General features: G+C 55.5%; 2 protein-coding genes across 3 annotated transcripts; both read right to left on the bottom strand.

The window, feature by feature from the left end:
• Positions 1 to 953: 953 nt before the first annotated feature.
• Positions 954 to 16,845, bottom strand: TRARG1 (trafficking regulator of GLUT4 (SLC2A4) 1). 2 transcript variants are annotated; one of them, XR_012374400.1, is made up of 4 exons: positions 15,895 to 16,845; positions 15,613 to 15,700; positions 4,907 to 5,039; positions 3,562 to 3,577 (listed from the first exon to the last, which is right to left on the bottom strand). XR_012374400.1 is itself a non-coding variant. In XM_025851593.2 (3 exons), the coding sequence occupies exons 1-3, from the start codon at positions 16,279 to 16,281 to the stop codon at positions 3,570 to 3,572; spliced, it is 528 nt and encodes a 175-aa protein (XP_025707378.2). In that variant the 5' UTR covers positions 16,282 to 16,839; the 3' UTR covers positions 954 to 3,569. The 2 variants fall into 2 exon arrangements, 1 of the variants encoding a protein (XP_025707378.2); XM_025851593.2 differs by lacking the exon at positions 15,613 to 15,700 and having other exon boundaries at positions 954 to 3,577; positions 15,895 to 16,839.
• Positions 16,846 to 23,668: 6,823 nt separating this feature from the next.
• On the bottom strand, positions 23,669 to 24,325 carry BHLHA9 (basic helix-loop-helix family member a9). The gene has a single exon (XM_025851592.1). It carries the CDS (start codon positions 24,323 to 24,325, stop codon positions 23,669 to 23,671), a length of 657 nt encoding a protein of 218 aa, XP_025707377.1.
• Positions 24,326 to 24,644: the final 319 nt, after the last annotated feature.

The following is a 24,644-nucleotide window of genomic DNA, read 5'->3' as shown; positions in this document are numbered from 1 at the left end:
CATTACAATGGTGGCATTTCATCTTCATTTGGATCCCCGGGTGGTGGTTAAATATCTTCGGAAAGATCAGGAGAGGCTCCTGGCTGAGGCCACCTTCCTGCTCTTGGCTCCCCTGACCTCTGTCCCAGGTTCCCCTCCCTGTTGTCCTCATCTACCCAGGGCACCCTCTCTTACCCTGACCCCAGCAACGAACTCTCTCCTTCTTTCCAGAACTTTCCCTTTAGGTCAAAGGTCATATGGTCCAGAAAGCCTGTCCCTTTCATCTTGGTGTCCTCAGGGTCCAGTACAAGGCCTGGTGTGTAGTAGGTGCTTAATGCAGAGGCAGCTGGAAGCTGAGTGATGTAGAAGGCCCGCAGTGACCACCGGGCTGAGTGCAAACAGGCTCAGGAAGCGACCCACCCCCCCGCCCGCCCTGGCAATTTGCCTGCCTTCCACAAGGCTTTCCTTTCTGCGTAGCAAAGCATGGGGGCAAGAAGCCAGCTTCGGGGTCAGCCCCAGAGATAGGGTCGGTTCACCAACATTTATTCAGGACCTCCCATGTGCCAGGCGCGGTGTGACCTGGGACAAATCCCTGAACATCTCTGAGCCTCCATTGACCAATCTGACCCTGGGGCTAACACCCGTGTGTGTGAAATGCCCAGCATGTGCCAGGCTGTGAGCAGGTGTCGGGTTCCCGCTCTCTTCTTTCCGTGCCCTAGGTCTTTGTCCAGATGCAGAAAGGACCCCAGAGGGAAGGTGGATCCGGCATTCCTCACTGGAGAAACTGAGGCCCGGGGAGGACAAACTTGCCCAGGGGAACACCTCGAGCGTGCCCAGGCTTCCCACTGCCCAGCTCCCAGCCCTGACCCTGGAACCGACAGGCTGAGTACATTCCCCCCTGCCCCCTGTTGTTGGGGACCCCTGGAGCCCAGCAGCACAAAGACACAGACCCATGGCGCACGTGCACTTTCAGCTTTATTTCTTTCCATGCCAAGCAATACAGAGGAGCCAACTGGAGAGTGTGGTGCTGGGTGGCGGCGGGGTGGGGCAGGGGTGGGGCGGGGTGGGGGGAGTAGTTCTCGCTGCTTCCCCTGGACATGGGAGAGGCTGCAGCAGCACCCCAAGCTGGAGGACCGCTGGGTTCGGGCAGCCAGCGGCGGGACCGATGATGGAGCTGGGAGCAGGGGGTGAGGCCTTGGGGTGCCAAGCTGCCTGTGGGTGGAGGCGGCAGGGGAGTCAGGGGAACCTCCCTCCCAGTCGGATCTCTGCAGGGTTCCTGGTCCTCAGGCTTGTGCTCCTCCCGCCAGGGGGATCAGGCTCCTTCCACAACCCTCAGCGCCTCTGAGCTCCTCCCTTGGTACAACTAGAAGTTTCCTAAGTTGTCCTCGCGTACATCGATGGGTGTCCCAGCTGTCCTGTGGCTGTCCGCCAGTGGCTTCCCTCTTTCTCTACTGTTCTGGGCTTTGAGTGTGAACCAAGTGTGTGTCTGTGCAGGTGTGAAATGCGGGTGTGACTGCAGGGGCCCGGGGCAGGTTGGGGTGTGTATGCCGGTCACAGTGCGCACAGAGTCCACAGATAGAGCCCCACCCTGGTCATCGTTTTCCCTACAAGATCATGCCTAAACCGGCTGGTTACTTTGCCTCTTCTCCCTGGAGTGCTGAGGCTGGGGCCCCCGGGGCTGCCAGGAGACCACCAGCTCGTGAGCCACCTGTTCCGTAGACCTCATGACTCACCTCCTGGCCTGAGCTGCCTTCACAAGTGACACAAATCCTCTGGGCTCACTCCCTCCCTCCCTCAACAGAGGCATCTCTATTGTGGCCTCAAAGGTCTTGTAAAGCAAAGCCAGCCCCTCCTTTAGGGTCCGGAGAGGTTGGAGTCTGCTCCCCAGGTGGGGAACTGACGCAGGAACGCAGGCCCCAGAGGGACCCACCCAGGGCCCCTGGGCCCTACACCCCTCTCCTGCCATGAAGGCCCTCCTAGACCTCTCGGAGCTGCACCTAGGACGCCTCCTGGTAGACAGAGCCTCTGTGCTAACACACTCCCTCCCAGGAGTCTCTGAGGAGCGTCGGGGAGACAGGCAGGAACCCTGAATGGGTGCCAGGGAAACACCAGCCTGGGGCTAGTCTGGCTGCGGCTGGGAACAAGCCCTCCCAGCAAGGGCAGTAACCCTGGCTGCTGGGCAGGGCTTCCCAGGGCGGGAAAGCCTGGAGCTTTCCTGTCTGAGGGTCTGGGAGCTGAAGCTAGCGAGGTAGGTGGGCATAGGAGAGGCTCCTGTGGGCAGAGCCTGCGCCAGTGGAAGTCTGGGGAGAATCCCAGGGCCAGAAACCAGGCAGGAGGTCAAAGGACCCTGCTCAGTCCTTTCAGGTGTCCCATTAGGTCCTGAGACAGAGGCCATAGTGTCGCCCCCTGCCTCCGGGCATGTGAGTGTATTCCCAAGCCCAGGACCTCCCACTCCCCCAAAGACTGGCCCCTTCAGCCAGGCTCTTCCCTCTGTCTTAGAACTCTCTAGACCAAATCAACAATAAACCTTTAGAAAAACCCTCTGGCCCACCCCCCTGCTTACAGCCTGGGAGCTCATGCAAGTCCTCCCCCCAGAGGTGGTCCCCAAACCCCCTGCAGGGAAAGAGCCTTTGCGGTGTGTGGATGGCCAGGGGCACAGGGTAAGTCAGGCACAGGGTATCGGGTGCCGCTAGGCTGGGAGCCGGAGCCCAAGGCCCACCTGAGCCACTCCGCGTGGTGCCCCAAGTGTGCCGCCTAGACCATCAGGGAGGCCATGGCTGGAGGCGAGCTCAGGTCCGGGCTGCTCCTGGCTGGCTGAGCAGGGCTGGGGTCAGGCCCCAGGCGACAGCACAGGGAGGGGAGGGAGCGAGAGGTAGACTGGGTCATCCTGGGAGACACGCTGGGACCAGAGTTCTCAGCAGAGGGGCTCCTGAGACTGAAAAGCAGAAGAAGTCTGCGGGTCGTGTCTTCACCAACATACCTCTTGGTGCCTCCACTTGTCATGCCTGTGGCTGTCACCTCTCTCCAGCTGCTCATCTTTGGTGCCCAAGGGGGTCCCAGGGCAGACGCCGGGCGGCAGCTGGGCCCCTGAGCTGCGATCGCAGCAAGCCTGTGGCACAAGGCATGCAAATAGTCTTTTTTTACACCCCACCCCCCCACCCAAGAAAAATACAAAAGAGAAAGTCCCACGTCTTGGCTCCCGGTCCTCAGACACGCAGGGAGTGTGCTGCTTCTCTCCTGCCTCCGTCCGGTCCCTCTCGTCGTGTCATCCGCGGGTCTGGTTCCTCCTCAAACAGGCAGTATGTGCTGTGTGGTGGGTCCCAGGAAACGGTGGGGATGAGAAACCAGCCGGCGCACGGAGGCCAGATACCGGGCAGCGTCCGCGAGATTAAACCCCATCCTTCATTCTTCCCGCTTCTCACATCTGAGGTGGGCTGACAGTGGGGAGACCTGGGGGCTGTCCTCCAAGTTCGTGCTTTGGGAGCGCAGGGACATCACCATCCTGCCCTCCCGCGGGAGGGGGGGCGCGTGAGAGTGGAGGCCTCCGGGGGCCAGCCTCCGCCTGCGCAGCGCCCTGGTCTGTTTTATTTCTAATGCACTGTAAAGAGAAGAACAGTCACAGCAGAATAGAGCTTGTTTGGGGGATTTGGGGTTTTGTTTCCGGGCAGGAAACGGCACCAGGGTCGTCTGATTGGGGTCTCTCAGTGGAAAGGAGCTCCCACCTGCGGCAAGGCATGGGTTCGCAGCGCCACACGACCCCCAAACAGAGAACCCTCGAGGCCTGAATTTTTTAAACGATTCCCTTTGCCAATTTGAGTTCAGTAGTGGTCATTTGCCGTCGACGAAGTCATGGTGAGCATGACAAGCGGCGGGAGGGCAGAGGGGACTGAGGCACATAGAGGGTGCTCCCGAGCTAATGCCCGCACGGGCGGGCCCCTGCCCCACAGCGAGCACGGAACGCGCTTCATTTCCGACACTTGCACAGTGGGGGCCGTGGATTGTGAAGCCGGGCAAGCTGATTACACACCTGAGCTCGTCTTCCCTCTCCAAAGTAGCCAAGGTTGCCCATGACCCCACCGCTGAATCCCAGGCTTTCTGCCACAGGTTGAACCCCCGTGTTCTATAGCTCAGTGCCTCCTTTAAGGCCCGGGGCCGGGAATCTTACTGAAATGCAGATTCTGATTCAGTGGCTCTGGGCCGGGGCCTGAGACTCTGCATTCCTGACACATTCCTGGTGTCAGCAGCCACTGGAGCAGCAAAGTCTTTAGGGGAAGAGCTTAGACTGACCAGTGCAAGAGGCAGAGAGGCTTGGGGGCGCTTCGCAAGGTGGGTATGTGAAGGGAGGGAAACGGACAAACCGCCCCCCGGAGCCCAGACACTGGGAGCTGCACCGGCCGTTGAGCAGCTGAGAGTCACCCTTGAAAATGGTGCCCCTGCGGGGTTAACTTCCCTGGGCCAGCTCTGGGGCTCACAAGAGTTACTGCCAGGCTTCCACCAATGCATTGGTTATGTCTGGTCTGTGCTGGCCGTCCCAACAGGAATGCTTGCAGGGCAGGCCCACCGCTCACCAAGTGGCATCACAACCACGATCCTCGGTGACGCTCACAAAGCTCAGCCAGACATGACACTGGCCCAGGCCCCAAGGCCCTCACAGCGGAGACCGGAGCTGGCCACCTCTGCTTCCCAGGCCCCCGGCTCTTCCCACACCCTTTCCTAATGATCTGGGCATAAGGCAAGGCAGAAGCCAGTCCCACTCGGCTGGGACCTGCCGGGGATGGGGTCGCTTCTCAGAGAGGATCAGCCCGTGTCCCCCACAGGCTCTTACCCCATTCCCCACCGCCCCCTCCCCAGGGAGCTGGGCTGCACCCTTCCGTGGTCCTCACCCCGAGCAAGCTGGCTCACTCAGCTCCATGTGGCTGAGCCTCACCTGTGAAATTGACGGTCATGGCCACAATGATGATGATGATCCCCATAATGATGAAGGTGATGCTGAGCAACCGGGCCAGGCGGCCCAGCCTCCGGGCCCCATCCAGGTCCCCCTGTTGCACGCTACTTCGGGACTGCAGAGAGACGGAGTCAGAGACTTCGGGAAGGCTGTTCCCAGCAGACCTGCGGGGGGCCCCTTGCCTGCACCTCCCGAACCCACCCAGCCCCCACCACAGCCCACATTGCAGCACCCACCTTGGGGACAGGAAGCAGGCTTCTCCTGCAGAACTGGCCTGGACTCCCACACCCCTTGTGGGAACCCCCAACCAAGCCTGCCCCTCACTGGAAGCAGAACCAAGCAATGCAGGACACTTCCTCTCAGGACGGTGATGAGACAGGCGGCAGGTGGAGACTGAGGGTGTGGGAGGGTGGGCCGGGGCCAGGCCATGCTGAGCTGGCAGGAGCAGGTAAGCCAGGCCTCCCTGGACCCCTGCCCAAGGCTCACTGCTACAGCCACACTAAGACGGCCCCTTGGCTTTTTCTGTGGCCCGAGGTGCCTGCCTCTTTTCCTCTGTGACCCCCTCGTCCACGACAGGAAAAAAAGTACAATTGATCCTCCCTTCTCGCATTTCCTACCCAGGAACCACATCCCTGTTCAGCCAAGTCGACTTCCCAAATCACATCAGAAAGGCGGGCATCTTGGGCTTGAACTAGAGAGGCTGGGGTGTGTGGGGAGCCACGCCAGGCTTCACAGGGGCCCATTTGATGCTTTACTCTTTCTCAGTGAGCTTGGTTTTTCTCGGCCTTATTTAATTTGGTGAAAGCAGGTGGGTGAGTGTGGGGATGGCCAGAAAGGATCTTGGGAGGTCCTGGAGTGGCTCGATAGGAGGTGTGTCCCAAGCATGTCCATGGAGGTGCCACACCCCTGCCCGGCATGGTTCAGGAGTCAACCTGCTGGCCGGGGCTGGCCTGTGACCTCCAGACTCTTTTAGCTCTGGAACTCTCTGATGCTTCCTGGACTTCTAGAATAGCTACAGGCAGGAGTCCCCTAAAGGTGTGACTGCCTTCAAGGTCTAAGACCACTCATTTGGTTATTTTATTTTCCAATTATTGGAGGCTCCGGAGTTCAGCATGGAAATGTAGTTGAGTCCCTTGATGATGGTGGTGGTGGTGGTGGTGATGATTTATTGAACGCTTACTTTGTGCCGGACAGCTTGCTAAGGATGGTACCTGAATGATCTCTTTGAGTGATCTCACAATCCTGTGCGATTGGCAGGATGTTGTCCACTTTTAAAGAAGTTGAAGTTCAGGGAGGATACGTTTTCTTTGAGTGATCTCACAATCCTGTGCGATTGGCAGGATGTTGTCCACTTTTAAAGAAGTTGAAGTTCAGGGAGGATACGTTTTACCTCTCTGTTCTCTTCATGAGGGCGCCACCCTCCCCCAGGTCCTGTCCTTTTCTCGGAGAAACCTAACCAACCCCCTGCCCTACCCCATGGCTCCCTAGTCAAGCTCCTAGAGCCACCTCCTGCCACAGTGTTTGATGCCATCAGATTTGCTTTGCCTCAGATCTGCTCCTGGCCTTGTGCTCTTCGCCACTGGTCACAGCCTGGAGTCCTCGGTCACAATGCCTGTCCCAGGCCACCCGACCAATAAGTTTCCTCTCCTGGTCAATTCCATTGCAGTCCTCCCCGGCAGCCTTGCACATGCCCTGGGTCCGTGCCACTCCTCACTCAAGCCAGCACAACGGCCTCCTGAAGATCCACCCCCCAGCTCTATGCTCTTCCTCTCCAGGGCACTCCCCACACCACCATTCCCCTCCACAGAGATTGATGGCAGGCCCTGTGCTAGGCCCCGGGCAGCGGTTGTGGGGTGGGATCAGAGAGGAGGTGGAGAGTCGGGAGCTGATGCTCGAGTTTAAGGAGATGATGGTGGCTTAGCCAGTGATCCTGCCCAGCATCTTCCACAGCCCCCAACTGTCCCCAGAGCAAAGTCTGAACTCAGGTTAGCTCTGCCCTTCCAGATTTTATCCTCTACTCTTCTCTTCCACAACCTCTGGGCCCAGCCAGTCCGAACTCCTCCAGGTCTGAGCACCTGCCAGTGCAACTCTCCTGCCCGCCTTCCCGCTCCCCCTCAACCACCTATGACATCCTCTCCATCCTTTGAGGACTGCCTCCAATGCCACCCCCTCGGGGAAGCCCACCAAGACTCCTCCACCTCCACCAGAATAATAATAATAATAATCCCGAACCTTATTTATACATCTACCTTGGACCAGGAACCATGTTAAACCTTGCCATCCAGCAGAGCATTAGAGCATCCTAACACTCCTATGAGTTACGGAGTGTTCTTAGACGATTTTATAAATGAGAGGCTGGAGCACAGAACAGGTGTGAGAGAAGCAACTGGAGAAGGGAAGAAAGGCCAGGTCAGGAAGGGCCCTGTCTATCACAAAACGGAATCTGGATTTTGTCTTGTAGGCATTGTGGGGAGTGGGGGGGTTACAACTGGGTGAGACAAATAGAGGATTTCATCAAAACAGGAGAGAAAAAGATCCAGTCAGAGGAAGAGGCTGAAAAGACCAAGAAGTGATTGGTGTCCCAATGTCCCAGGGCAGTGGAGAGAGAGATCTGAACTTGAGCACAGAGATCAACTATAGGCAGCAGAGGAGACTACTGCCGTCCTTGGAGACTGGACAAATGTGGGTACAGGTGGTCTCACACCTCAACAGGTCTGCAGGTAGGTCTGGGCAGAAAGTTGTGAGTGTCCATGACTCTGGACCTCAGGGTGCCCAGTGACAGTGGACGAGTGTCATCCAGTGAGAGATTAAAGAGAAGGTGGGTCTGGCTTGAGGAGGGGCATGGGCGGGGGCTTAGGCAACAGCCCATCCTGAGACTCACAGGTGCACCTGGACCTGGCAAGGACTCAACCGGGAGCAGGTGCAGCTCCCTACAAGGGCAGCCCAGGTTTTGGAGCCAGACCTCCTGGGGGCCTGTCCCCACCCTCCACAGCTGTCCCAGCTGCATGACCCCGGCTGAGAGGCTTCTTCTCTGTCTCTCCTCATCCTCAAATACAATCAGGTATGAGTTCCTAACCTTTCTAATGTCCCTCAGGTCTGTCTGTACCTTTCCAGCCAACTCCACTGCCCTAGCCCACTCCCACGATAGATTTCATCTAGAGGCTACACTAGCCTCCTCCTCACTAGTCTCTCTGCTCCAGCCTTGCCCCCCGCCGACTTCTTCTCAACAGCCAAGGTCAGGTCTTTAAGCCATAAGCCTGGTCACATGACACCCCATAAAATGGACACATTTTTTAAATGAATTTTTTGTTTCTTTTTTTAATTTTTAAAAAATTTTTAAGTAGGCTCCATGCCCAACATGGAGCTTGAACTCATGACCTTGAGATTAAGATTAAGGTCGCATTCTCGACCAACTGAGCCAGCCACATGCCCCGAAAGGGACACATTTTTATGCCTCGGCGCTTTTTTGTGGACTGCTGCCTCTGCTGGAATGCCTTTCCTCATTACCGTGTTGCTACCTCCGTAGCTCTTCTCACCCTTCAAGAGTCACCTCCAGTAAAACTTTCCTTGGTGCCCACAAGCAATTAATCAGTCCCTCCTTGGGGCTCCCGTAGCATCTTACACCATGCTCTTTTCCTCCCTTCCCACCTTGTGTCATTAGTTCTTTTGTCAATCTCTTGCCCTAGACTTGAAGACAGGGACCGCACAGCCTCAAGCTTGGTGTCCCTCTTATGTAACCTAGGGACTGGCCCTAAGAGGCATTCAGTAAGTATTTGAGGAAGTAAAGAATGAAAGAAGAGAAAAAGCATGAGAGGAGAGTCTGTTTTCTAACCACTGAACTTAGCCAGTGGAATGCTCCAAGTTAATTGAAGATTCATGAATGAAATAAAGGCAATGGGTCCCACAGGAAAGATATCTGTTATCTGGGTTTTGGCCCCACCCACTAGCCCATGCCACCTCCAGCTCTCTGCATGGCCAGCCCAGGTCACTGAATGAAGGACTTCAACACCAAGGCAACACCTTCCTCTTGGGAGGAAGCAGAGGCAACATACAGAAAAGCTTCAGGAATTTCCAGGAAGTTCGGCATTAGAAATTCTGGGGCTACCTTGAATCATTACCAAGAGACTCATTCTCAGCTGTAAGCATGGCACGCGGTGGGGAGGGGCACAGGGCTGGAGATGAGTCCTGCTCCTCACTTGCCAGAGAAAATCACTGTGCACTGGGCAAGACATTGATTCAGGACCATGGAGAGAGGTGCACATGTCGTTGCTTGGGTATGAGAGGTGGGGAGGGGAAGCAAGAGAGGCAGAGATGAATTTTTCAGTCATCTAAACCCAATCCCTCTTCTTTATCCACAGAGCCATCAGCCTATGCATCCCAGTCGTGCATGTTCCTTTGAGCCTGAGAGACAGCGTTGAGGGAGATGCACTGGGAAAGACCGGATGAGCAAGGCAGACCTGACTGCACCTGCTTTGTTGGATCATACACTTTATGTGTCATACGCCGTCCAATGGTAAACCTCACAACTCTTCTGTAAGTCTTAGTTTTCTGATCTGTAAAATGGAGTCAATAGCTGCCTTGAAGAGTAAAGCCCTACTTTTATATATAGAAGTTGCTCGCCACTAGCTGGCACCCGTTTCTGAAGTCCCCCCATTAGTTTCCAAGTGAAAAACCCATCCCTGGACCTCAGGGATGGAAGAAGACCCTTCATTACTTTTTATGAGTAAATTACCAGCCGCCTTTCAAACTCCACTTAGTGGCATCCTCTTCGTCTTATACAAAATGGCTCAAGTTGGAGACACAATGATAATTGCAGTGATGGTTGTAATGACTGTGAATTAATAGATCATTTGTGATTGCAATGGTTGTGGGAATGGTAAGGGAGAAAATGAATTCGGGTTAATAGGTCAGTGAAGAAAGGCACTGAAAAAAGTCTGAGAGCTGGTAGGGGGTGGGGAGGGAAGTGATGGGGTAGGGAAGGTGCTGGGGAGAGCTGCCAGGGGATGAAACCAGCCAGGGGAAGGTGGTAACAGAACTTATCGGGAAAGAGCTTCCTCCCCCCATGAGGCTCTGGTCAAGCCCTAGCAGATCTGTGGAGAACTGAAAAGATGTGATCAGCTGCTCGATGATCAGCTATTTGTCCTTCCACAGAGATCAAGCAAATCCGGGCAGGTCAAAGCCAAGGGATGTACCTCCCCATGCCCCCTTCATGTCCCTCTCTCTACAACAGTGCAATTCTTTCTGGAATGCCCTGATTACAGGGTTAACTTCAGTTGCTGGAGAGTGGGGAGGCATGGGGAGTGTGGTCCTGGGGAAGGAGTCGGGGCAGCTGCCGTGTGGTGGGTGGGAGTGGGAGCGGTTGAGGATGCTTAGGACCTGGAGACAGCAACTGTTTGCCAACCCATTCAGAAGTATGTCAATATTCTCAGCCACATGTCTGGGTGCCAGGTGTCAGTGCTGGTTGGGGCTCAGTGCTCCCGCTGGGTGAATGCGTAAATGCATGAAAGGGAGCCTGCAGCAGGTCAATTAAATAACCAGGTCATCCAGAATGCCCGAGAAAGGAAGTGTTGAGCCACTCTGGACCTCTTTCACACTCCTGCATGGGGTAGGAGGAAAGACAGAGAAGGGGCTGCTCAGAGGCCTCCACCAAAACCACAGACAGGGCTGCCCCTCCCCCCCAATAGTGTCATGAGGGCTGACACTCCAGTCTCCCCCAAATTGGCTAAAGTCAGAATTGCTTGTCCACCGGGGATCTGCCCTTTCCTCTGACAGTACGGTGTTTCATTTAGTGTTAATGATAAGAGTAACCATTGCCATTTTCTATGTGGCAGGCTCTGTGCTAGGTGTTTTCACACATATTAACCCAGTTAATCCTCCGGACAGATTTATGAGGTCGACGGTCTTATTATACCTATTTTATAGATGAGAGAACTGAGGCTACAGAAGGCGGTTGAGGGATTTGGACATGGTCTCATGGCCTGGGAAGCACACCCAGGTCTATCTGATGCTGGTTTAAGCACTGTTGTCAGCTGAAGGCCTGGGGTCCAGCTCCCCTTGTGGACAGGACACCTTGCTGGCATTGAGGAACATGGCCTTTTCTCAGCCTGACCCAGGAGGAGAATGGATGAAGCCAGGTGCCCTGGCCACCTCGGGAGGCTCAAGGGAGGCTGCGGTGCTGAGCAGGGCTGGGTCTGGATACCTGGGATCCCAGCCCCTTGGGTTGAGCTCCTGTCACAGCAGGCCCCTGTCTGAGTCACAGTGGGAAGGACACTGCTGGTCCATTAGTCTCCCACTGGTGGAGTCAGTAGGGGTGGGGAAGGGCAGCGGGTTGGAGGGGGGAGAGTGGAGAGAAAGAGGGAAGGAAGTGGATTCTTCCCTCCCTGAACAAATGCCCCAAAGGTTTGGCTTTCCTGGGAGGGACACACCAACCTTGTCCCCAGAGGTAGATGCAGGGTGGGGTCATGGAGACAACACTAGATTCAACATCCGGCTGACATGCCTCTTACCAGTTGTGTGACCATGGGCAAGGCACTGCTCAAGTGTCCCTGTTGCCTCATGTGTTAAATGAGAACAATTAGCCCTTAACACGGGGCTCCCTCAGGCTCCTTCTTCCTGGCTTCTCATGGTTCTCTTTGGAAGTTCGTTTCCACAGCTATACTCTCCCTCGCCACCACCCCACACGGCCCCTCTGCTGAAATCTCAGCCCCTGGTGTCTCTCTCATGCCTTTCTCACACAGCATCTGTCCTTCGACGTCTTTGAGCCTCAACCCGTGACCCCTCCCTCTCCTCCAAGGTCATCACAATCTTCCCAGCCTCACTCCCTCCTAGTCCAGCCTGATCCCTGAGTGTGCCACCTCTGCCCCCCTCACCAGCATCATTCTGTGCCACTGGGTCTGCCCTCATGGCAACTCTGCCATCCCCAGCCTCAGGTCCAATGTCCCATCTGTGACTCCATACCTATAGCTGGAGAAAAAAATGCACCACCACGCAGGCTGATAACAACTCAGACCCATGGTCTCCAGCCTCAGCAGAGCCCTCAGGCCATTGACCTCTCTGTTCCTTGTCACCTCTCCTCTCCCCTGTCATCAGGCCCTTCTTTCTCAGCAAAATGGCCTTGCCCTCCACATCCCTGGTGGCATGGAGCCCATACAGCATGAGCCAGCTCCTTTTCCTTTGAGTATTTTTATCTGCTTCTGCCCTCATGGCCTTTCCTGCAGGCTCCCGGGGACGGGGTCCTTTTTCGGGATCCCATCTTTTCATGAAACTCGTCCGTCATCTCTCTCCTTTTTGCCTGACCCTGTCCATCACCAGGGTAATGGCGGTCGGTAAATGGCCCAGCCAGTGGACACTCCCATCTTTATTGGACCTGACCTCTGCACTGCATTTGACCATCCCTCCTCCTTTCAAACTCGCTCCTCCCTAGGCGTCTCCCCATCTCTTCTAGTTAACCTCCCACCCCCCGAAATCTTCTTTTCAAAACTCCTTCCTGGGGCGCCTGGGTGGCTCAGTCATTGGGTGTCTGCCTTCGGCTCAAGTCATGATCCCGGGGTCCTGGGATCGAGCCCTGCGTCGGGCTCCCTGCTCAGCGGGAAGCCTGCTTCTCCCTCTCCCACTCCCCCTGCTTGTGTTCCTGCTCTCTCTATCTCTCTCTCTCTGTCAAATTAATAGATAAAATCTTAAACAAAAAACTCTTTCCTGTCCACTTCCTTCTGCCCACCCCTTAAATGCCGCAGTCCTCAGCGCTGTCTTTGAGACAGCTCTGTCTCGGAGTTGGATAATCAGGAGTGTGAAGAAAGTGCTGTTACTTTCTCTTCAACAATCATCGGTGCCCTCCTTCCTAAGCCACTGCTTGGTCCATGCCTTCATCAGCCCACCTGGACTGTCTCAAGAGCCTGCTATGGGGTCTCCCTGCCCCCAGTCCTGCCAGGCCAGCACATTTCCCACAGTGCAGTTGGGTGTTGGTTTTAAAATTTGAACAGACCACATCATGCCTCTGCTTAAAATTTTTGAGGGGCTCCGCAGGGCCACTGAGATAAAACTTAAATTCCTAGAGCGGGTCCCTGCCCACTTCCTTCCATCACCATACCCTTGCATCCTTTGGGCATGTCAAATAGACCACGTCATCCATCCTCCCAAATGCCTAGCATGGCGCCTCATTGGTAAAAGAGGCATATTCATTCAAGGGGGACCCAATCATTCTCTACCATTTAGTTGCCTCCAAACAAACAACTTGCCAGTCAAGTGAATGATGGACTGGATAAATAAATAAATGGTCTGTGTTAACAACTCTTAGGTTTCCAGAAACCCCATCTGCCCCTTGCCAGGGCCTTGGTCCAGACCTCTTCATCTCTCACCTAGTGCTCCTGCAAAGGTTCCTTCTCCCAACTGCCAGACTCAGAGAGGCTCCTGCCACCCCTCCTCTTATCCTGCACCAACCTGTTCCCCCAAAATAGAAACCCGACCACACCTTTCTCTGGCTCCGGGCCCTGTGATGTAAATGCCAGGTGAAGCTTGCTGCCGGTCCCAAAGGACCACACACTGTATGATTCCACTGGTATGAACTGTCCAGGAGAGGTAAATCCATAAAGACAGAAAGATTAGCGGTTTGTTAGGTCTGAGAGGGATCAAGGGAGAGATGGGGTGATTAAAAAAAAAAAAGGATGGGTTTTTCTGGAGATGAGGAAAATGTTCTACAACTGACTATGGTTATGGTTGCATGGATCTGTGGAGATACTAAAAATCTTTGAATTGTACACTTTGAACAGGTGAATTGTATGATATGTGTATTATATGTCAAAGCTCTAAGAAAACCCCAAAAAACTCATGATGGCTTCCCACCCCCGGTGAGGGAGACACTCAGGTCCCACTCAGTTATTGCTAAGGTGTAAGAGCACTTGCTCTTCAGCCCTTCATGCAGCTCATCTCACTTCACCCTCACATAGCTCTCTAATGTAGGTGTTATGTGACACCCATTTTGCAGATGGGAATACTGAGAAGAGAGATTTCAGTGACTTGCCCGAGGCCCCACGATACGCTGAGGTTTTGTCTAGCATGAGCACTTCTTGCAATGGGTTATGGGATCTGTTTACAAGTTTCTCCCCACCGGACTGGAGGCTCCTGGGAATCGGTGATGGGTTCTGGCTCTGGCTTAGCACCGGATTCCCTGCCCCTGACCCAGCGGCCTCCGGAACTGACTCAGGAACCTGAGAAGGCTGCAGAAAGGCCCTCGGGGTGGGCTCAGTGGTCTCACAGTCTTGGATGCAGGCGCCTTTGACAAAGGCAGCGTCTACCCAGTCTGCACCCTGCCGCCCCCACAAGGAGATGGATTCCAGCAACTGTTCTCTCCTGGGCCCTGTGTGGCTTCCCTCCCCGAAGCCTGTCTCCTCTCCTGGGGCTTCTCACTGTAACCAAGAGGTTGGGCCTGCCCAGAACTCCCGGCTGCACCCCTGGTACCAGGTTCTGCCCCCAGCCGCCCCCCAAGTACAGCAGGCAGCACAGGAAACTCCTCAAAGACCCCCCAACCCCAGCCCCTGCTCAGTCCTTGCTCTTGTGCCCATGCCAAGTCTCAGGAATGCCACCGGGGTCCCCTAATGTCTTGGCAGGGGGAGCTAGATTTGATGGGGAGTCAGGGAAGGCATCCCTGGCTGGACACTGGGCCTCCGTGAAGTGGAAGGAGGTGTTTGAGGAGACAAGGGCTTTCTCAGAGGACAACCCGGGGGGCAGCAGGAGTGACCACAGCTCCTGAGGACTCAGTGATAGATGACTCAGCAGGGGAGTCACTCCAGAGGGAAGCAGACAGCATCTCCCCACCCTGTCCCCCAGCCCTGACCAGCCTGGGGCTGGGGGTTTACTACTCCTGCTTTCTTTTTACCTTTTGGAAGCCATTGCCTGCCCAGTCTCTCTCTCTCACCCCCCTCCTTCTTCCTGGACCTCAAAAGTCACTTGCCAACATCTACGGACATTTCTGTGGATCTTCTTTTTTTTTTTTTTAAAGATTTTATTTATTTATTCATGAGAGACAGAGACAGAGAGAGAGAGGCAGAGGGAGAAGCAGGCTCCCAAGGAGCAGGGAGCCCGATGCGGGACTCGATCCCAGGACCCTGGGATCATGACCTGAGCCGAAGGCAGACGCTTAACCATCTGAGCCACCCAGGCACCCTCTGTGGATCTTCTATAAGTAGTTCTATCCAAATGGCTTGGTTTGGAGACAACCTAAGACCGTTTACTCAGAAGCCTAGGGGATAAGTGTGTGAGAAGCAAAGACTAGCCCACATGCTCCTCCTTGGCAGGGCCAGCCATGTCCTCTGACACACATTTTTCACCCACGGCCCAGACCTCCCCTACCCTAAAAACAGACTAAAGACAGATGCTGAAATCAGTGTGACACCAAGTCCAGAGGGCCCCAGCAAAAACAGCCTGCCCTCCCCAAAGGGGCAGCCTCGGGGGAGCCAGGCCCCAGGGCCCCCGGCGCATGGCAAGGAAGCCACAGCTGAATCTTGGAAACCAGAGTTGGCAAAGGCCATTGGAATACCCAGGGGGCCCGGGGTGAGGAGTGGGGACGGCTGGGTCCCCTCCCGAGAACTCGGGGTCCTGAGACCCCACACTGGCCACAACCTCTACTGACACACAGCCCCACTCAGAATGACTCCTCAGGACACCCCCTGCAAAAGGCAAGCCCCCCAACTTGCCTGCCTTGCTGCAGTGTAGAGTTTGGCTCCAGGTGGCTCCCTGGGGTCCCCTCCCCAGCAGGGATGTGTGCAAAGTTGGGCTGTGACACTGAAGAGCAGAGAAGAGGGAGGACAGCAAACAGAAGGTCTCCTGGCCCTGGCCCCCTCTCCAACGGGGAGAGAAAGGGAGTCTGCCCTCAGCCCCCAGCCCCCAGCTCTCTCTTCCTCACGCCCTGGGCAGAGGGTCTGGCGTCTGTCCCGGGAACACGCCTGCTGAGCCCTGGAACAGAGAGCAACACTTACCATGATGGAAAAGATGAGGGGGATGAGGTTGAGGGGCCACACGGGGCAGAAGCAGGAGGCGATGGCAAGGATGAGGTAATCTTTGGGGACTTCTTGGTCCTGGGCAGAGGACGCAGTGGCAATGGAGGACGCCCGTCTAGAGCTGGCCCGAGAGGCCGACCAGGGGAGGGTGGCATCCTGGTGCCCCTCGGATACCACCTTGAAGGGCAGGCCGTGGCCATTCTGCTCCAGGTCCAGGGCCCTCGAGAGGGACTTGGACAGCTTCAGTGGCTTGTCATCCTTGCCTTCCACCTTCGTGAGAAGCATCTCCATCTCTGGCAGGTCCAGGGGTAAGGCGGTGCCTGGCTCCTGGGCTGAGGGAAACTGAGGCTGCAACGGGTTGGCCATGCTGGCTTGGGCCTTGGGTTGCTCCAGCTTCAGGCTGAGATGATCGGCTCCAGAGAGAGCTCAGCACACCATTCCTCTGCCCAGACTGGGGGCTGACAGGTCAGGGGCAGAAGCGTCCCCCAGGGGAGCAAGGGCTACCCGGGAGCTGGCCGAGGTCGGCTTCTCCGGACCAGCTGAGTTCAGAGGCTGAGGCCGGCCCGATGCCCCCGCAGAGCTTCGGGAAGCTGGAGCCTTCAGCTCTGTTCAAGTTTGAGGCCAACTTTGCTGGTGCTGCTGACAGCACAGATGGGCGGGGAAGTGACAGAAAGCAGCTCCAAGAGCAGAGTGAAGACGCTCCTCTCCCGGGTGAGGCTTAGGCTAAGTCAGAGGGAGAGAGAGAGAGAGAGAGAGAGAGAGAGTACACCACACAGCCTCCCTCCCCCCACCCTCCTCAGAGATGCTTTTTCTTTTCAATTCCCCACTCCCCTGAGAACTGCCCAGCAGTGTACTGCCTGGGCCCTAGCCCAGCCCAGCCCAGCCCAGCCCAGAGGGACTCGGGTGGGCCTCTCGTTTCCACTGCAGCCACAGAAGTTGCCTCTCTGGTCTGGGGGCTCCGGATGGGGGAACCAGACATAGTGGGTCACAGAGGGGTGTGTCTTCAACTGTCCTGGGCAATGAGCCCTCTGCTTCTCTGCCCCTGGAGCAGGTCACACTTCCTCCTACCTCTGCCCTTCCTCCTCTCTGTCAGGGAACGCTGAGCCCTGCACCTACACTAGGGCATCCCACCTTGACCCGGACCTCCAGCCCCCAGAGGTGTTCTGGCCATAGCCTTGCTCCAAGAGGAGAGGGGGACTAAGCACCACCGGAGGATCCTGCCTCAATGGGTCTCTGAGCACCTCACCACGGGGTGCTAGGGAGGAAGTGTGGGCTCCATCTCATGCCCATCAGAGCTTTACTGGGGTGTTTTTATTAATTTTTTTAAAGATTGTATTTATTTATTTGAGAGAGAGCGAGCATGAGCAGGGGGAGGGGCAGAGGGAGAAGCAGACTCCCCACTGAGCAGGGAGCCTGATGCAGGGCTCGGTCCCAGGACCCTGGGATCATAGCTTGAGCTGAAGGCAGACACTTAACCCACTGAGCCACCCAGGCGCCCGTGGGGTGCTTTTAAAGAACAGCAAAGATACTTCTGTTCAGGAGCTCCCTGGGGGCACACGCCAGCTCCGAGGGACCTCAGTCCTGGTCGCCTGTCCTCTCTGATTCTTGCTGTCTCTCTTCACTCCCTCTCCTGTCTTCTCCCTGTTTCAGCCTCCTCCTCTATGCTCCACGTCTCTTCTGTGTCCCTGATCTCTCTCTCCTTACAGTGCCCTGGAACCACTGGGTGTGTGCATGGGTGTGTGCTGGGGTGGGTGGCGGAAGAGGAAAGAATCTAAACCCCTAGGGTAATGCAGGATGGGGGTGGGAAGGCAGAGGTGGGATGGGGCCTCAGAGGTTGTGAGGTTCACATCCTCTGATATTCCAGATGGGAAAACTGAGGCCGGAAATGGAGGGACACTCCTCTCAACCAGACGTCAGTCCCTTGTCCAGGTCCAGGGGCCGGTTTGGAGCCAGATGAGCCATTGCAGTGGAAAGAAATAGCTTTGGTTGGTGTGTCACCCTGGCTTCAGAAACACTGCTTCCGGCAAGGGCTGTGACCAGGCGGCTGCGAGAGGGGAGAACAGACCACAGACAGAGGGAAGAGCCACCTGCTAGGGGCTCAGGGGGAGTCTGGGGAGCTGAAAAGGCACCTGGAGGCTAATAAGTTTCGAAAATAGTGTGTGGCTTCAGCACAAATTGTCAAGTTGGGTAAATTTGACTCTATTAAATTAAGAATTTTCGCTCCAGGGGGTGCCTGGGTGGTTCAGCAGTTAAGCGTCTGCCTTCAGCTCAGGTTGTGATCCCAGGGTCCTGGGATCGAGCCCCGCGTCGGGCTCCCTGCTCAGCGGGAAGCCTGCTTCTCCCTCTCCCACTCCCCCTGCTTGTGTTCCCTCTCTCACTGTGTCTCTCTCTGTCAAATAAACAAATAAAATCTTTAAAAAATAAATAAAAATAAAAAAAAGAATTTTCGCTCCATAAAGGAAACCCATTGTTGTTTGCAAAATGCAGGTCTCCAGGGTAGGCAGTGAGAGGGAAAAAGAGAGGAAGTAGGGATTCATCTCGGTTCTAAAAGGAGGCTCTTTCTCCCCCAGGCCAGGGGTGGAGCAAGAGAGTGAGCTGGGTTTCCCTGCCCAGGAACTTCCAAAATTTGCTAATACCTTTTTAAACATGAGACCTCCTGCAGAGGGTGGGAAGTTCGGTGCCGCCACAGGGCCTACAGCTGCCCAGCCCAAAGATTCCATAGCCTCTGGCCAAAGGAGCCCCTGAAATATAGCTGGTTTAAATTGAAATGTGCTGTAAGTATAAAACACACTAGATTTCGAATACTTAGTACAAAAAGGAACGTAAAATGTCTCATGAATACCGTGTATATTGATTACATACTAAAGTGATAGTATTGTTGATACATAGAGCTGAATAAAACATTATTAAAATTCATGTCACCTCTCTCTTCACTTTTTAAAAATATGCCGACTAGAAAATTAAAAATTAAAAACGGGGGTTGTATTACACCTCTATTGGGCAATGCTGACCTAGAACAGAATGAACTCGACATAAAGGGGTCTTTTTGATGTAATAAAAACCCTAAGAGAAAAAGAAAAAGCCAAGAAGTCCCCAGGGTGGCTGGTGACTGTGAGGTTGCAGGGTGGGTTGGCTTTCTGGGTCTGGGGTGAGGGCCGGCTTGCCCTGCCAATGTGCGCGGCTGGGCTCACGGTGCCACCTAGTGGCCTGGTAGTGAGGAGGGGAATGACCAGAGGTGGGGTTGGGGGTCGGGGAAGGAGAGAGGCGGGGAGAAGCCTCAGGTTTGGGCTCGGGGATGGTAAGCCCAGCCCAGCCAGTTGCCCTGGCTTCAGCCTGCGGTTGCTGCCTCCCCACGTCCCCCACTCCCAACTAGGGTCTTCAACGGAGGCCCATGGGCCAATACTCATCATGCAAAAAGGGTTTGGTCTGCACAGTGTTAATTCAATATGTGCTTTAAAAAAAATCCATTTCACATAGACGTGGAGCTTCGGACTTTTAACATGAAGATCTGGGAACTCTGGGCCCATTTTCTGCAGAACAGCGAGCTGCTGGGCAAGCTGCAGCCTTCAGAAGGGGGCATAGAGCTCCTCCGCCTTCATGAGGCCTGCCGGCCTTGGGGGGAGTTCAGCTGTGAGCCCCTGCGGCTAGACAGATGGATTGGCCTTTCTGTCCCAATGCTGTCCGGCCTGGCTGCTGAAGAAAGTCACTTCCTTCTCTCCCTCACCTCCCGACTTGTCTGTGAGACCCTGGATGGGGCCACTGGGCCCCCCGGCTCCCTTGCCCAGGGTCTGGCCCAGTTATGGCTAGCTGCCTGAACCAGAGGAAGATGAAGACACCAACCAAGTGCCCAGAGTGTGTCCACATGGACACTAATTCCTACCTCTGCCTGCCCTGGGCTCGGTTCACCCCACACCAGGGGCAGATGCTGCCTTCTGGAATCTGTGTGAGCACGCGTGTGCACGCACGCGTGTGCACACACACACTGTAAGGAAAACTTGATGTAATCCTGCTCCTATCAGCAAGCACCCGGGTTTCACATCCGGTGAGGTGACATCCCTCCTAAGGAATCCACTCGGGATATTTTGTCCTTGCTGTCCTTGCTCAAAACATTTCCCTACCCCTCTTTGGAAGGCGCTCTGAGGAGACAAATCTTTCACCTTTAGAAAGCAATTATGAAGAACCTAAAAGATACTAACTCTGTTTGCATCCCTCCAAATTCTCTTAGGGTATGTTCATGTACCTACATGTCTGTCTCCAGTTATAATCAGTGGGCACAGACCATTTTGTGATCTGCTCTGCTAACTCACGATGTTCACTCTGTTATAACTCCAGAGCTGGCTTTGCCACGCCTCTATGGTTGGGCATTCGTATTATTGCAAATCTTTCCCCGTGCCGTGCCTCTGGGACTGCCTTTTTGCAAATCTGCTTTTCGTTTTTGGATTACTCCCTTGGAGTCTTTTTAATGTGATTTTTGCCAATTTTTTCCTACCAGAAAAGGAACAGAGACACAGGACAACTAGCAAATCTGTAAATGTACCCTTTTCTCCACACCCCTGACAACATCAGTCCTATTTTTGCTGGTATGTCTCCTTCATTGCTAGACAGACAAGGTACTGCTCCCCTGACGGAGACAATGAGGATAAGGGAAGGGGTTAGAAGGCGCAAACTTCCTAAGGGAAGCCAAGAGACCGTGTGTATTGGAGCCCTTTGTGAGCTAAGGAGCTGCTGCAAGCATCTGTCATTCTTCTCTGCCCCCTCTCCTTGGAGGCTATTCCAGTGGACGGTCCCCATCAACCTTAAAGATATAGGATTTCTGTCTTTAGGTATACCATTCCTTCGTATCTTGTTTAAAAAGATTTATTTATTTATTTATTTGAGAGAGAGAGAGAGCGAGAGAGAGAGCGAGCATGAGCTGGGGGAGGGGCAGAGGGAGAGGGAGGGAGAGAATCTCCAGCAGATTCAAGGTATTCCGGCCCAGGAGATCCTAATATGTCAGGGAGTACCTGTTAGGTCGATCCATACACATATGCACACAAATATTCACACATCCACACATCTATAAAAGCACTCACATGATGTGTGTATGTCAGAAAACCTTTATGACAAAAAAAAAACCTCTTTGAGGGGCCCCTGGGTGGCTCAGTCTCTTAATCATCTGCCTTCGGCTCATGTCATGATCCCAGGGTCCTGAGATTGAGCCCCACATCGAGCTCCTTGCTCAGCGGGGAGTCTATTTCTCCTTCTCCTTTTACCCCTCCCCCTACTTGTGCTCGCTCGCTCGCTCATTCTCTCAAATAAATAAATAAAATCTTAAAAAAAAAAAAACACCTCTTTGAATACTAGGCAAACACCTAACAGCATGCAAATATACACATGTGTGCACTCAAACACCTGGTCCTGATAAGACAATGACTAGTGTGTTGTGGACTTAAGTTTATAAAACACCTTCCCGGGCATTCTCTCTTTATAACAACCTTGTGAACAGAATATGTCTCAATAGCTTCCACTCAGTGAGTGCTCACAGGGGCAGGCACTACACTAAGTGCTTGAAATGCATTCTCTCATTTCTCTGCACAACAGCCTCTGACGTAAGTCCATATTTTAGCTCATTATACAGGGTGGAACACCAAGGCTCAAAGCCCTTAGGTCATTTGCCCAAGGTCACTCAGCTGGGAAGTGAAGAGACTGAGAAGTACTTTCACCTCCCTCCCTCCGACCTCACACATCTGCTGCACACTTGAGTTTCCACCTGCAGGGGGCGCCCTCACCACGCCTGAGCGGCGCGGGCCACCGAGCCAGATCGCGCTCACCTTTTTCTATCCTGGAACTTAAAAAGCAGGACTTGCTGGTCATTTTATTATGTTTCCAGGGCATAAAACCTGGAGCTGAAGCGAGGCAGAAGCACTGTCCAAACTGGTCATAAGATTATAATAATATACAAACAGAAACAATTGAAGGAACACCTTCTCATTGCCAGAAACCGTACCTTACGAACGAATGTTAACCCTCCCAGCCACCCTGAGATGGAAACATCTGGGTCAGCGGTGAGGAACTAGAGGTTTAGAGAGGGTAAGATAGGCCATGGGTCACTCAGGGAGTGAGTGGCCGAGCAGAAGTTGGACCCCAGGCCGGTCTGGCTCTTTCCTTTCCGCCATCAAAGAGCGGCACCGCCTCTCCACAGATGGAAGGCTCAGTGGGCAGGCCTGGGGCCGGATTCCCACATTTTGTTCCTGGCTGGACCCTGTGACTCCTCTGCCCAGGGTCAGGAGCCTTCCTGAGATCTGTGCTGCAGACACCTGCCCTGTGAAATAGGGAACCCTAACACCTGTGGGCTAGGGACAGGATGCCAAATGTGCCAGCCAGTGTCTCGCATGCAGAAAGCAGAGGTATCTTTAATTACGGCACTGAGCCTCACCTTGACTGTTTGGGGGACCCCTCACTCAACTCTGGGTCTACAGGCATCTCTCCAGCTTCCATGATGTCCCCCATTCTGAGCTGGGTAACTTTTCTTCCCATGGCTGGCAAGTGCCCAGCTCTCCAAGGAGACCAGAGAGCCCTCAGCCCTCCCCTGGCACATCTGGGTTCTCAGCCCAGCCAGCAGCAGCTGCAGCATCAGCCCGTCAGCAAGAGTGGGGCCAGAGATTAGCTCGGGAGTGCTCAGCTTAGATGCAAAAGCTCTCCAGACCTCTCTGAGAGGGCTGGTTGTGCCTCCCACTTTCTTGGCAGACTTGGCCTGAGGCCCTCATTCCCTTAACCTCTTCCCCATAATCTTTCCTGATTCCGTGTCTGCCCCTCATCATAGAGGCCCTGGCCGCACTGGACACCTTTTCCCTGGGAGCGCCATGCACCCACGCTCAGGGTCCAGGCGGGACTTACTGGCTTCCAGGCCCTGGTCTGCCTGAGGCTTCCTTTCCTGAGACTGGCCCAGACTCGGCTTCCATTGCAGCCCTCAGAGTGGCTCACTGCAGGGTGTCCCATCCAGAGATGAGATGGACTGCGTTCTGAGTCTCTTGGTGCCGTTCCCCCTCTTCAAATAATGTCCTCTCCCACAGTGCTCCTCACAATGCTCAACCACACCCTGGAGGCTTGCCATGAATCAATGTCCCAGGTACCTACCTGTGGGTGTCAGGCCCTGGGCCTGACATTCCACAGTGAGCTCCCAGACCTCAGGCCTTCCTGCCACCCTGAGCCACTGGGCCCAGTGGACACCTGATAGCAGACAGAGATGATAGTTTTCTGTTTTTATTTAGCTCCTTCTCTTGCCTCTCTCAGATCACAGACTTGGGGTACGGGCACGGGCAGGGGATGCCGATGCCACACTGTCATCAGACCACACCGGGTGTCACCCACACTCCCACATACAAGTCCCCCTGTCCAAAAGCCCCCTTTCTCCTAAAAAAACAGCAAGAGAACATAGGGCTCAAAGGCACAGAAATGCGAAGTTTACTTTCCAAGAAGAGTTCATCAAGTCCAAATGGAAGAAAGAGCCCCAGCACGATCCTTGCTCTTTGCCCAGAGCAGCCACCCCTGGTTGGGATCGGGGCGGCAGAGAGGGGTGCTGGGGAGTGCAGCCCTGGGCTTGAGTTCCTTCCCAACTGGCAAGGCTGCCTCCTCTCTCTGTCTCAGGCCTCAGCCATTCAGTTTTTCTCGGTCCAGGACGTTTTTTAGCAGTCTTCCCTTTTGTAGCCCTCCTACCATTGGTTGCTCCCCCGCCGGGCCTCCCTCCAGGCGCACCGGGTCGCTCCGGGGCCAGTCAGCAGTGCTGGAAGCCCAGCCCGGGGCCCGCACGCAGGTGCCCCCGCGGCCAGGCGAAGGGAGCCCCGGGACCTCTGCGCCAGCTTCCCGTGGACGCCTGGGCCGCGCCCGGAGCCTCGGCCACCGCCCGGGGCCGTCCCGGGGGCGTGTGCGGGGAGCACGAGGCACAGCGCGGCGCGAAGGGGCCGGCGGGCGGCGGGGCGGGCGGCGGCGGGCTGGAGCCCGCATCCCCGCTGCCCCCCGCGCGCGCGGCCTGGCCGTGGCACTCCAGGTGCCCGCAGGGCCAGCGGGGCGCGGGGCTGGCGCGCAGGACCAGGGAGAGCGCCGAGATGCGGTGGATGGCCCTGCGCAGCGTGGCGATCTTGGAGAGCCTCTTGCCGCCCAGGTCGTGCCGCAGCGCCCGGCGGAGCGCGTTAAAGGCCTCGTTGTAGTCCAGGATGCGCTTGCGCTCCCGCACGTTGGCCGCCATGCGCCGCGCCTTGGAGCGCACCGGCCGGGCGCGCTTCCTGCTGCCCGCCGCCTCCTCGGCCTCGCCGTTCTCCCTCAGCACCCCAAAGCTCCTCCCGGCCTCCAGGCAAGAGCCCCCCAAGTCCTCAGAGGAGCCCTCGGCCCCCTTGAGGCCTCTGAGGCCTGGTCCTGGCGCGCCTCGGTGCATGGCCTTCCCCGGGCCTTGCTGCCGCCCCGGCTCTGGCTCACGCGGCTGACAGTCCACCTTCTGAGCGTTGACTCCCGCAGGCTGGACACTCCCCGGACGGGCCCTCTCTAGCTGGGCTTTATGGCACCACGTGGCTCTCCACCCTTCCCATCCATCCATCTCCCTCCTCCTGCTTTATTACCTGCCTCCAGGTAAGCTGGCGAGGGAGGAACCGAGAGGAAGGAAACAGGGAAGGGAGGAAGCATGCAGATTCTTGTACGAGGGGACCAGACGGGCAGCCCGGCCACGCCCGGGGCAGTGCTCCAGCCGCCACGGAGAA

The sequence above is a fragment of the Callorhinus ursinus genome, unplaced genomic scaffold, assembly GCF_003265705.2.
Source record: "Callorhinus ursinus isolate GAN/ISIS: 27379988/994484 unplaced genomic scaffold, GSC_fseal_2.0 scaffold34, whole genome shotgun sequence".
NCBI lineage: Eukaryota > Metazoa > Chordata > Mammalia > Carnivora > Otariidae > Callorhinus > Callorhinus ursinus.
The sequence above is the reverse complement of the archived record's forward strand: the minus strand, read 5'-3'. Positions and strand labels throughout refer to the sequence as shown.